At 51.4% G+C, this 12,432-nt stretch overlaps 1 protein-coding gene across 4 annotated transcripts in view; it reads right to left on the bottom strand.

Moving 5' to 3' along the window:
- The window catches only part of TUBGCP3 (tubulin gamma complex component 3), a 35,949-nt gene that overhangs the window by 18,053 nt on the left and 5,464 nt on the right, over nt 1–12,432 (bottom strand). For 2 of the 4 annotated variants that reach the window (XM_070800499.1, XM_070800501.1), the window contains exons 3-11: nt 10,768–10,835; nt 6,561–6,638; nt 4,989–5,206; nt 3,662–3,834; nt 2,838–2,956; nt 2,149–2,274; nt 1,281–1,349; nt 836–992; nt 205–371 (exon numbers count right to left, since the gene is read on the bottom strand). In XM_070800499.1, coding sequence (XP_070656600.1) covers nt 205–371; nt 836–992; nt 1,281–1,349; nt 2,149–2,274; nt 2,838–2,956; nt 3,662–3,834; nt 4,989–5,206; nt 6,561–6,638; nt 10,768–10,835 — 1,175 coding nt within the window. The remainder of the gene's footprint in view (nt 1–204; nt 372–835; nt 993–1,280; nt 1,350–2,148; nt 2,275–2,837; nt 2,957–3,661; nt 3,835–4,988; nt 5,207–6,560; nt 6,639–10,767; nt 10,836–12,432) is intronic. The other 2 variants (XM_019971754.2, XM_070800500.1) reach the window with 2 other exon arrangements.

Here is a 12,432-nt window from a genome sequence, read left to right on the forward strand (position 1 = left end):
CAAGCACACACAGCTCTGCTCGACGCGGTGTCAGGAGGACAGGCTGGCCCGTGGGTGCGCCCGGCGCCCCACTGCTCTGAGGAGACACCGCAGGCCCAGCCCATAGGTGCGCCCAGCGCCCGGCTGCTCCGAGGAGACACCGCAGGCCCGCCTCGCCTCGGGGTGTGCCCGGCGCCCCGACGCCCCGAGGAGCCGCCTCCTCACCTCGTGGTGCGTGTCTTCTAGCTCGCCGTCGTAGATCCAGCGGTACAGGAAGCTCAGGACGGGGTGCGACACCAGGCTGAGGATGTGCTGTACCAGGGACCGCATGGACGGGTCCCCCGTCTTGGTGTAGGCGTGGACGGCCGAGGCCAGCTCGCCTCCCTTCCTTCCTGGGGACACAGAAGCCACAGTGAACACAAACGCTGAGGCCGAGACGCAGAGACAAAGTGAGGAGAAGAGGGCAAGGGGTTCCCGGCCAGGAGAGCACGCACGCTGAGCAGAGCGCCGAGACCCAGACGGGGGCGGGAGAGGCCCAGGCAGATGCGCACAGGGGCGTAGGACACGGCTGCTGAGCCAGATCTGGGGCGCCTAGGAGAGGCTGTGGAGTGAGGGCAGCTCCGACGAGCCCCGTGACCCGGGGGCCTCAGGGGACCAGACCCCGTCCCCCACTTCATCCCAGGGAGTCCTGAGCGCCACGGGTGTAAATCCTGGCCCAGGGGTTGTTCCCCCCGGAAGCCCAAGTCTATCCGTCTGTCTTTGGTAGCACCCTTATGGCTGTTACGCATAAAGGGCAGACACAGAGGCAAGCCTCAGTGACACTCCCTAGAGCTGCCTTAAATCCGAGCAGAGTGACCTTGGCAGTGATCCACCAGGGCCGCCAGGGTCTTCAGTCTTATCTTGGGGTCGTAGGTCCACACCAGGAGGCGCCGGAGCGTCAAGCTGCTCTCGAAGCCCAAATTCACACCCTGATCGTCCTCCAGCTGCAGCTGCAAAACAGGAGCGAAGAGCGCCTGCGTGCAGCCACCAGGAGCTCAGTCACGTCTCGACCCGAGTCAAGTCCCGGGGAAGGGGCAAGCCTCACGTCAACGAGGCAGAGGGCCTCTGGGGGAGGACAGCTCCTTCAGGACACAGGCGGTCTGCCTCAGGGGGACAGGACCCTGAAAGTGAGCCGCAAGCTGACTCCAGGACACCCCACAGCCCGCCAAATCTTACGATTAACGTAGGAGGAAGTGTAGGAACTGTGGAGAGTGGAATTTTGTAACATCTCAGATAGTGATGAAATAGAAACAAGGGCTTACCTGGGAGTGCAGAACGGAGAGTAATCGGTAGTACTCCTTGAGTTCCTGGTGCAAGGCCGCGCAGAAGCTCTGTGGAGAAAGAGGCCGGACGTGGTCGCCGCGCTTGGGACAGCCACCACACACCTGCGCAGGCCGGCTCTCTGAGGCACAGCTCAGGCCGAGACGAGCCTGCTTCTGTCCACGCGCTCGTGCAGGTGAGCCGCCACCACACACTAACGGAGTTGGGGGTCGTCTCAGCACTGGGTTTGCGGGAGCGCAGCACAGACGCGGCGCCTTGCTCCTAACCTGAAGGGTGACTCCTTTAGACCCTGATGCTGTATTTTAGCCGCACCTGTAACCTGGCTATGTGAGCCTCAGGTGAGCAGCACAGTAGGAAGACCCCGGGGGAGGGGACGGCAGCCCACTCCAGTGTGCTTGCCTGGAGAATCCCATGGACAGAGCAGCCTGGTGGGCTACTGTCCATGGGGTCACGCTGAGTCGGACACAACACAAGCAACTTAACACATGTATATAACCGAATCCCTTTATATATACTCGAAACACAACACTGTAAATCAATTACCCTTCAATTAAACAAATTTATTTTTTAACTGAGAGAATTTTAGGTCAAAGGGAAATCATTAAAATACGTAAAGTGACTCGGACAGGTCAGTGTTCCTAAATATTCATTAAACAACTTTCCTGTTTGGTTACCTGTGTCAATATTTACCATGTTTTCTATTTTCCTGAGAGGACCGTGGCTGACACAGTGTATCATATCAAACCTGCTTCATGGAAAAGGAACCCGCCTCAGGATGACGTCACATGAGGTTCTAAGGACATGAAGCGCGTCCTGAGGTGAGCGCCACCCAAGTTCCCAAGAACACACCTGGCCGACAAGTCCAAACGAGCGGTCCAGGCTTCTCTGGTCCGTGTACTTTCTGATTTTATTGTGCAGCCACCCCAACTCGGCCAGCCTCATAGCCGTATCCCTCAAGGATTTGTTCAGGTTTGCCTAAAAAGCAAACACGTCAACAGTTTAAAAAATACGTTTACCGCTGGAATCTTAATTGTTACTTCTTTCCAACCACTTGTACTTTCATGTTTGTAATTCTTAGGCTTCAACACCGGAAACTTGAAGATCACTAACACAGCGTCCCCGGAGTGAGGACAGTGAGACCGGGACACAGACGGCACCCTGTCGCAGGCAGCGTCAGGCTGGAGGCCCACCGCCCAGGAGGGCCCAGCACGGCAAGGTCCGTCTGCAACGTCAGCCGCCCAAGTCACAGCCAGAGACGCAGAAGGACGGACCGTCAACGGAAGGACTGTGAGAAAGGCAGGCTCCAGAGGAAGCAAAACCGGGCAGGAGCGCCTCACAGGGGACCCATGACAGGGCACGGATGCCAGGATAGCAGTCCGTCAGGTAGCCCTGGCACCAGCATCACAGGAGGGAGGAGGTGCGCACAGGGGCCAGGACCCCCGCCTGCAGACCACCCACGTCACGGAGCAGCAGCTCCCGCCCGGCCCTGGGGACAGCCGCCCGGCTCGGGAGGGCTGCAGCGGGTCCGGGGACCGTACCTTTCCCTCCACCTTGTAACAGTTGTCAGCGCTGCTCATCTTGATGTTCCTGCCGTCTATGCCCTGGAAGACGTACAGGATGTCTCTGACAAGGGCTGCCTCGGTGACCTCCACGGCACCTGTAACATGGTTTCCGTACGGTGAACTGCACGACACAATTCGTTTTAGGTAATATATTTGTAACCAGAACAAAATTTAAAAGCTAAATGAGTTTAAGATGAAAAAGAATATGAAGTTATATTTTTTTAAAAAAAAGGATTTTCTGAAAAGCATATGGAGATCATATAGTTTGTCTTCCAAGTCTTTTTTAAAAAGACAAAGCAATCTGTGGGAGTCTAACGTATGACCTAGGAGCAGCACAAATCAGTCCCAGAGGCATGGGTGACCATTTCACACGGTGTTAGAAGACTGACCGACTACACAGCAGGCGCGTGAGCCTGGCCCCACCCCCACCAGAGCAAAGGCTTATGAGCCCCGCAAACCCTGGACAAAGGCCAGCTCAGAACGTACTGTCACCCAGTATCACAAGAAGACAAGGCCCAGATAGAGGCGAGGTTCCAGTGGGAGAGGCCCTGTCCGAGCACAGCTGGGGGCCCTCGGGGCGGCCGCCAGCATGGGCGACCCTCCACAAACACCAGGTAAAAAGGCCGGCCTGGCCTGTCGTCAGGGAGGAGGGTGCACACCCAGGGCCGCGCCCGGCAGTCCTGAGCATGGGCGGGGCTGGGCGCCAAGGCCCCTGAGCACAGGCACCCCCACGCGGCACGCGGCGCGTGGGGCAGTCTCGGCTGCAAACCCTGGAGAACCCGGAGCCCGTCCTCACTCACCGCCCGCATCCCCGTCTCTCCGCGGCCGCGTCATGCTGCGGGAAGCCGCGCTGGGGACACCTTTGGAGGTAGTGGTTTGTAAGGAAGGCTGGCTTGCAGTCAACGTCCACGCCAGACGGGCGCCCAGCTGCTGCCGGAGACAGTCGCCCGTCCCCGGGCCCAGGTGAGACTGTCTGAAAAGAGGAGGGGCCTGCTGGGTCCGCACACCGGGCTAGTCACAGAGGTCACTGAGACGCTGCAGACACGCCTCCTGAGTCACCACGTGAGCCACTGGCCCGTGTGAGCCCGAGACCCACGCGGCCGTCCCTCCCCGACCACAGCCCCCCGGCTCCTCCCGCCTCCTGCACAGCCCTCCTGGCGCTGTCACAGGCCAACCCGGCTCTGCCTGCAAACACCCACATACATTCCCAGCTCAGACTCTAGGGTTCACTGCTGACTTTACCCTGGAAACCCACCCACGTTTGTTGAGTAAAAACCGATGGCACTGCCCGCTGCCCTGTCCTCTCTCTCAGCCTTCACAGCACTTGATGCAAACAGACAGTGTGATCTGCAGTCCGCGTGAAACACACAGCAACGTCAACCGCAGGGAGAGGCCCACCCGCCTCAGAACGCGGCGGCCCACCAGGGGGTTCCGAACGGACCCAGAAACAGCCCGCCCCCGGCAGGGGAGACACTAAATCAAACTATGGTTTTGCGTATAGTTCTAAATTTAAGCAAAAGTCTAAAAGACCACTTTAGTTCACAGTTCTCTATACAGCTTTTGTCAGTATCATGACAATAATTATTTCAACTACTTATATTAAAGGCGAAAATAAGAAAGTCTGTTTCAGCCAGACCCTTTCAGCCAGAATATGAGTCTGAGATTAAATTTTGGGGTATATGATGCTGTCTTTCTAAAATCCTAGACTCTGTTTATAATCCCTCTGTCTGGACACACATTCTATTTTCCAGTATCTTTAATAAAATTTCACTTGACTAATACAATGACAGAAATATTGTCGGATTATGCTCACGTGGAAAACATCGTCTGATGGCGGCTGCGCAAGCCTACACCCAGTTCCCGCAACGAAGGCACCGCACACCTCGCTGCGAGCCGGCCCTGCCGCAGCACGTGCGTTACCAGGTCAGGAGGCGGCCGACCTGACCGTCAACGCAGACGAGAGCAGCCCGGAGGGCATGCTTAGACGGCTGACTCCCACCACAGAGCACATCGGACCCAGGGCTGAGACACCCCAGACACGCACGAGGCTCTGAAGACTGAACGCCGGGCTGAGAGACAGGCCGCTCCCGCCTCCACCGCGGAGGCCCCACGCGACTGCCCGCTTACCCCGGCAGCAGGGACGGGGGCGGCGGGGTCGGGCCGTTGAGGGTGTGCACGCCGATGCTGCTGATGCCGCTGCTCCCCAGGCTGCCCGAGCTCTGGGCCGACGGGGCGCTGCGCTCCTGGTAGTTCAGGGGCAGGGTCTGAGGCCGGGCGTAGTAGTAGGGCGTGGAGTGGGCATCGCGTGGTAACGCCTGAGCGAACAGCGTGGCATAGTTGGAGACCTGAAAATAAGCACATCACGAATGCAGATACAGAATCACATGACTCTCCCCAGCCAACAAGACAACTCACACTCCATCTCCCTTTGGCTGCGTTTCTCTGCCTGGAGTCGCACAGGCAGACCTCAGACAGAGTCCAGACCGGCTCCGGAAAGCCAACGACAGAGCAGGTCACGCGAACGTCCGCCTTCCCAGTGCACCTGCAGGTCATGCTTACGCTACACTCCGTCTGCTGAGCGGACACAGCAGCAAGCCTCTAAAGCAACACACACGTCTTAAACACCTTCCCGCTTAAAATGGCAACCATCCCCCGACAAGGCACATTTGCCACAAACCTTCAACCTACAAAAAAGCAAACAAACGCGGCACCTGCAAAGCACGATAAAGATGTGCTGAATTCATTAAACGGTAAATTAGTCGTATTTCTGAAGTGTGCTTGAACCAATAAAAGTTTTAGAAAGCTTCCTGAATCCCAAGACTCCCACCTGAAAGTGAAAGTGGACGTGAAGTCACTCAGTCGTGTCCGACTCTTTGCCACCCCAAGGACTATAGCCTACAACGCTCCTCCGTCCATGGGATTTTCCAGGCAAGAGTACTGGAGTGGGTTGCCATTTCCTTCTCCAGAGGATCTTCTCAAGCCCACATGGTCTGTTAACTAAACACTCTATTCAGAACCTATGCAAACTAAAAGTCAAACAATTACTCAAAATAGCTTTAAAACCTGGCATTGTTATATAAGGAAAGAAGGCTCGTTACTCAAGGCTGTGGCTTTCCAGGTAAACCTGACTCCTTTGCGCATACTCTCCAACCTCCTAAGCTCTCAGATTTCTGGAGTGGGGCACCTTGTTATACCAGACCCTCGGGGACTCGGGCAGCTGCCCAATCACACCTTCAAAACACTGCACAGGTCAAAACCTGAACCCACAGACAATGCGCTTTTCAGGATGTAACAGTAATTAATGCTCATCATGGCATCTGAAAACAAAAGAAAACCCTAAAAGCTTTTCTGACTCAAAGAACAACAAAGCGAGGCTAACAGCAACTGTACACAGCAAAAATCTGAGCACCGATAGCTCTGCTCTACCTAACCAGAGGCGGTATTTGAAGTAATATTATAACATGATTCTCAAAGACACCTTAAGGAAACACAGCACAATGACTAAAAACGCCCTTAAAAATAAAGAAAAAAAAAAAAAAACCTCTTGACCCTCATAGCCGCCTAGACACCTAGACAAGTTTTTTCCTTTTCTAATATTATTTTCTTAAGTACAGAAGCCAATTCCGATCAAAAATTGGCACAACTGTCCCAATAGACACCGTGCCTTCAGACGGCACCGCGATGTGAAACAGAGCTCACCTTGCCGGGCTGCCTGCGCGGATCTTCACTGAGGCTAAGCAAGAGGTAGAGAACTGACCACTTGTTTTTCAAAACTCCCTGTTGAGAAAGAAAACATTACAAGGAAAATGTTGTGCTACTCCGCAGCTTCACCTTCCCCTCTCCTGAGTTATCCTAATTTCCCAAAATAGACACGCATTTTAAAACCCACCTGGTGACATGGCGCCAAAACGCACCCTTTTTCAGGCACCGCACAGTGCTGCATCAGCAGGCAAGAACGTTCTCAGACCTCAAGCCCCTGGGAGGCTTTAACCCGTGAAATCTAAGCCCAAGTCCCGAAGTGCACAAGCTTTTAGATTACCCTATTCCCGACGCACGGCATGTCCTCCCTGAAATAACCCTCTCAAGAGCCAGCTTCCCAAACACAGCGATTATCAGAATAGTGCCATCATAAAATGTGTGAACACCTCCCCTACATTAAGCCTGACTTCAGTTCAGTTCAGTCGCTCAGTCGTGTCCGACTCTTTTCGACCCCATGAATCGCAGCACGCCAGGCCTCCCTGTCCATCACCAACTCCCAGAGTTCACTCAGACTCACGTCCACCGAGTCACTGATGCCATCCAGCCATCTCATCCTCTGTCGTCCCCTTCTCCTCCTGCCCCCAATCCCTCCCAGCATCAGAGTCTTTTCCAATGAGTCAACTCTTCGCATGAGGTGGCCAAAGTTCTGGAGTTTCAGCTTTACCATCAGTCCTTCCAAAGAAATCCCAGGGCTGATCTCCTTCAGAATGGACTGGTTGGATCTCCTTGCAGTCCAAGGGACTCGCAAGAGTCTTCTCCAACACCACAGTTCAAAAGCATCAATTCTTCGGCGCTCAGCCTTCTTCACAGTCCAACTCTCACATCCATACATGACCACTGGAAAAACCATAGACTTGACTAGACAGACCTTTGTTGGCAAAGTAATGTCTCTGCTTTTCGATATGCTATCTAGGTTGGTCATAACTTTTCTTCCAAGGGGCAAGCGTCTTTTAATTTCATGGCTGCAGTCACCATCTGCAGTGATTTTGGAGCCCCCCAAAATAAAGCCTGACACTGTTTCCACTGTTTCCCCATCTATTTCCCATGAAGTGATGGAACCAGATGCCATGATCTTCGTTTTCTGAATGTTGAGCTTTAAGCCAACTTTTTCACCCTCCACTTTCACTTCCATCAAGAGGCTTTTGAGTTCCTCTTCACTTTCTGCCATAAGGGTGGTGTCATCTGCATGTCTGAGGTTATTGATATTTCTCCTGGCAATCTTGATTCCAGCTTTTGCTTCTTCTAGCCCAGCGTTTCTCATAATGTACTCTGCATATAAGTTAAATAAACAGGGTGACAATATATAGCCCTGATGTACTCCTTTTCCTATTTGGAACCAGTCTGTTGTTCCATGTTCAGTTCTAACTGTTGCTTCCTGACCTGCATACAAATTTCTCAAGAGGCAGATCAGGTGGTCTGGTATTCCCATCTCTTTCAGAATTTTCTACAATTTATTGTGATCCACAGTCAAAGGCTTTGGCATAGTCAATAAAGGAGAAATAGATGTTTTTCTGGAACTCTCTTGCTTTTTCCATGATGCAGCAGATGTTGGCAATTTGATCTCTGGTTCCTCTGCCTTTTCTAAAACCAGCTTGAACATCTGGAAGTTCATGGTTCACGTATTGCTGAAGCCTGGCTTGGAGAATTTTGAGCATTACTTTACCAGCATGTGAGATGAGTGTAATTGTGTGGTAGTTTGAGAATTCTTTGGCATTGCCTTTCTTTGGGATTGGAATGAAAACTGACCTTTTCCAGTCCTGTGGCCACTGCTGAGTTTTCCAAATTTGCTGGCATATTGAGTGCAGCATTTTCACAGCATCATCTTTCAGGATTTGAAATAGCTCAACTGGAATTCCATCACCTCTGCTAGCTTTGTTCATAGTGATGCTTTCTAAGGCCTACTTGACTTCACATTCCAGGATGTCTGGCTCTAGGTGAGTGATCACACCATCATGATTATCTTGGTTGTGAAGCTCTTTTTTGTACAGTTCTTCTGTGTATTCTTGCCACCTTTTCTTAATATCTTCTGCTTCTGTTAGGTCCCTACCATTTCTGTCCTTTATTGAGCCCATCTTTGCATGAAATGTTCCCTTGGTATCTCTAATTTTCTTGAAGAGATCTCTAGTCTTTCCCATTCTGTTGTTTTCCTCTATTTCTTTGCATTGATCGCTGAGGAAAGCTTTCTCATCTCTTCTTGCTATTCTTTGGAACTCTGCATTCAGATGCTTATATCTTTCCTTTTCTCCTTTACTTTTCGCTTCTTTTCACAGCTATTTGTAAGGCCTCCTCAGACAGCCATTTTGCTTTTTTGCATTTCTTTTTCTTGGGGATGGTCTTGATCCCTGTCTCCTGTACAATGTCATGAACCTCCGTCCATAGTTCATCAGGCACTTTATCTATCAGATCTAATCCCTTAAATCTATTTCTCACTTCCACTGTATAATCATAAGGGATTTGATTTAGGTCATACCTGAATGGTCTAGTGGTTTTCTCTACTTTCTTCAATTTCAGTCTGAATTTGGCAATAAGGAGTTCATGATCTGAGCCACAGTCAGCTCCTGGTCTTGTTTTTGTTGACTATATAGAGCTTCTCCATCTTTGGCTGCAAAGAATATAATCAATCTGATTTCGGTGTTGACCATCTGGTGATGTCCATGTGTAGAGTCTTCTCTTGTGTTGTTGGAAGAGGGTGTTTGCTATGACCAGTGTGTTCTCTTGGCAAAACTCTATTAGTCTTTGCCCTGCTTCATTCCGTATTCCAAGGCCAAATTTGCCTGTTACTCCAGGTGTTTCTTGACTTCCTACTTTTGCATTCCAGTCCCCTATAATGAAAAGGGCATCTTTTTTGGGTGTTAGTTCTAAAAGGTCTTGTAGGTCTTCATAGAACCGTTCAACTTCAGCTTCTTCAGCGTTACTGGTTGGGGCACAGACTTGGATTACTGTGATATTGAATGGTTTGCCTTGGAAACGAACAGAGATCATTCTGTTGTTTTTGAGATTGCATCCAAGTACTGCATTTTGGACTCTTTTGTTGACCATGATGGCTACACCATTTCTTAGGCCATAACAAAAGAATATTAGACAAAAAGAAAATAATTCTAAAGTCTAAGATGTGGGTCTTGGCATCAGGCATTCCTGGGAAACCCAGGTCCTGAAGCATTCAGAAGTCAGCAGTCACCCCAGGTTTCGTGCATGGTTGTCACAGAGATCCCATTAGTTTCCACGGATGCCCTGATCAGAGGCCCTGACGGGCAGGAGAGAGGATGCAACAGCAACCACAACTGCAGTTTCGGAAAACCAGACTTTCAGCAACAAGGAGGAGCAGGCCCGAGGCTCCCTGACGCCTCCCGTCCCCCTTCAGCCCCGAGCCCAACGGGTTTCCCAGCCCCAGAAGTCGGCTACTATTTAAAACATGACTATTTCAGGAATAAGCATTCAGGGTTCCAAACTGAACTGTGGAAAGCAACCGTTCAAATCAAACCACCCAAATGTGTGATCACAGAAGGGCCAATGCTATCAGACACGACAGCTTTCACTGATTAATCTCCCATTCAGGATCTTGAAAGTGAAAGTTGCTCAGTCGTGTCTGACTCTGCAACCCCATGGACTATACAGTCCATGGAATTCTCCAGGCCAGAAAACTGGAGTGGGTGAGCCATTCCCTTCTCCAGGGGATCTTCCAACCCAGGGATCGAACACAGGTTTCTCACACTGCAGACTTGGTAAGGCTTATGAGCACCCTGGGATATGACATCTGATAGGCAGACCCTAGTAATTTTCAATGTACAGATGGAGCTGCTTTTAAAAATACAGAAAATTTTAGGAAAAGCAAATGATACAACAGTTTGAAACTATCTGCCTAAAAATGACCATACAAAAAAGTTCCTGTTTCGTAACTTCATATACATTATCAAAGATGAAAAATAAACTTAAAGCAATGAATCCAACTAAACCCAAGTGCATTAAGGAACCAAAACGGTCAGCAAACAAGGCTACGCTTATTGTGAGGGCACAACAGACGAAGCAGAGAGGACTGAAGAGGACTGCGAGCTCTGATCCTGGCAGCACCAGACACGCTCCGTGATCCTCCACGAGACGGAGCACGGCCTCGCAGAGCAGCCACTCCTCCGCATCCCGCACGCGGTACCTGCGAGTGCAGCTTCCTGTGGAGCTCTGAGAACAGCGCCGCGTCCGCTTCTCGCCTCTGCCGGGTCACTGAAAGGCCGGAGATGAGCGTGTTAGTGACACGAAGTTCACTCCCACGACACTATCCCCACAGCAGCAGGTAACTGACGTCTGCAGGCACTCCTGAGCTGAAGAGTCAGAGCAACCAGTCACTTCCGTTCCAGGAATTTCATCAAGTCATCAAAAAAACGAAATTTGTAAAATATTGACACAATTAGGCTGGAATCAAAGAATTTACGTGAACATTAGCTAAAGTAACAGAATCTTTGAAAACCCCATCATTTCTATCCAGTGAGGCAGAGTGCCACCAGGTTAGTCAGCTGACAGAGGCAGCCGGGGCCCACGTCAGGGTCGGGCACTCGGGCAGGGGCCCCAAACAGCTGTGGACACCAGCAGGTAACTGGCAAAGGAAGAGCATTGTGTCTACACAGCAAGCCTTGCTTCAAACCACAGAGAACACGCAGAAGAATAATCTGCACATGGTTACAATTTCCTTCCTGAAAACAGATCCTCAGGACCCACTCGACAGCATGGCTGCCAGGCCTTTAACTCTGAAGACAGACTATTTTCAGCTGCTCCCAGCGCGTGTAACGTGCCCACCAGGGGCCTGGATCTGTGCATCTGCAAAGCAAACGGTCTGTGAACACACCCAGTATCGGGGTTCTCACTAGTATCCAAAATGTGCTAAGCATCAGAGATCAAGAAGGAGCTACAGTGTTCTCAGGTTCAGTTCTGCAGACAAGAAAGGAAAGTGCATGTTCACAGCAGGACAAGCAGCTTACCACCCCCACCTCACACACAGCTACACGCTAGGTCACCCCAAGATCTGAACCACCTCAGTCCTGCACGGCTCACCAAGCCCCACCAGGCCCCACCCTCACATGCCAGGGCCTCACTCCCACCCCCAGCTGCCACAGCACTCAGCTCTGAAACAGGACATCCGAGTAGACGCCAGCCAAACATAGTTAATAATGCAACAGCCGGAGCGGGTAGAAACCGTGCCGTGGAAACCTCCTCCTAGAAGGCATCGTTACCACCTGCAACAGCCAGGCCCGCAGGCAGAACGCACTGGCCAAGGCTGCGTCCCGGGCAGCTGGGACCCGCTCCTAAGTCCCGGGAACTATGAGGAAAGGGGACCTGGCGATGAGAGAATAAGACCCTCTGACCAGGACAGGAGCAGCTCTCACAGGGGGTCCTGGTCCTCAAAGCCTCTCCAAGAACACATAGTCAGAGACCCATTCATAACCAGGTGCTAACACATTGACAGCTTTCTTCTCTAAGGTGACAAGGTGTAGGAGAGCTTCGGTACCATCTCAGAAAATGTTCAACAGGAAGTTCCAAAGCACTGGAAGTCTGGATGGCGACAATCAACAGACATGGTACTCAACTCACATGGCTGTTTAAATGCCAAGATAATATGCTAGGTTATCTGCTCAAAAGGCGTGCAAGATTAAAACCGTGAATCACAAGAGAAGCAGCAAGTGATATTAAGTCTTCTCATCTTCCTCACATTCTTAACCCAAGTTGTGTTGTTGAAACAGTATTTAAAACAACCCCTCCCCCACGTTCTAGTGAAAGAACTGAGCCATCCCGACATTAACATGTACATACAGAAACATACAGATAC

This window comes from Bos indicus, chromosome 12 (genome assembly GCF_029378745.1).
Source record: "Bos indicus isolate NIAB-ARS_2022 breed Sahiwal x Tharparkar chromosome 12, NIAB-ARS_B.indTharparkar_mat_pri_1.0, whole genome shotgun sequence".
Lineage (NCBI taxonomy): Eukaryota > Metazoa > Chordata > Mammalia > Artiodactyla > Bovidae > Bos > Bos indicus.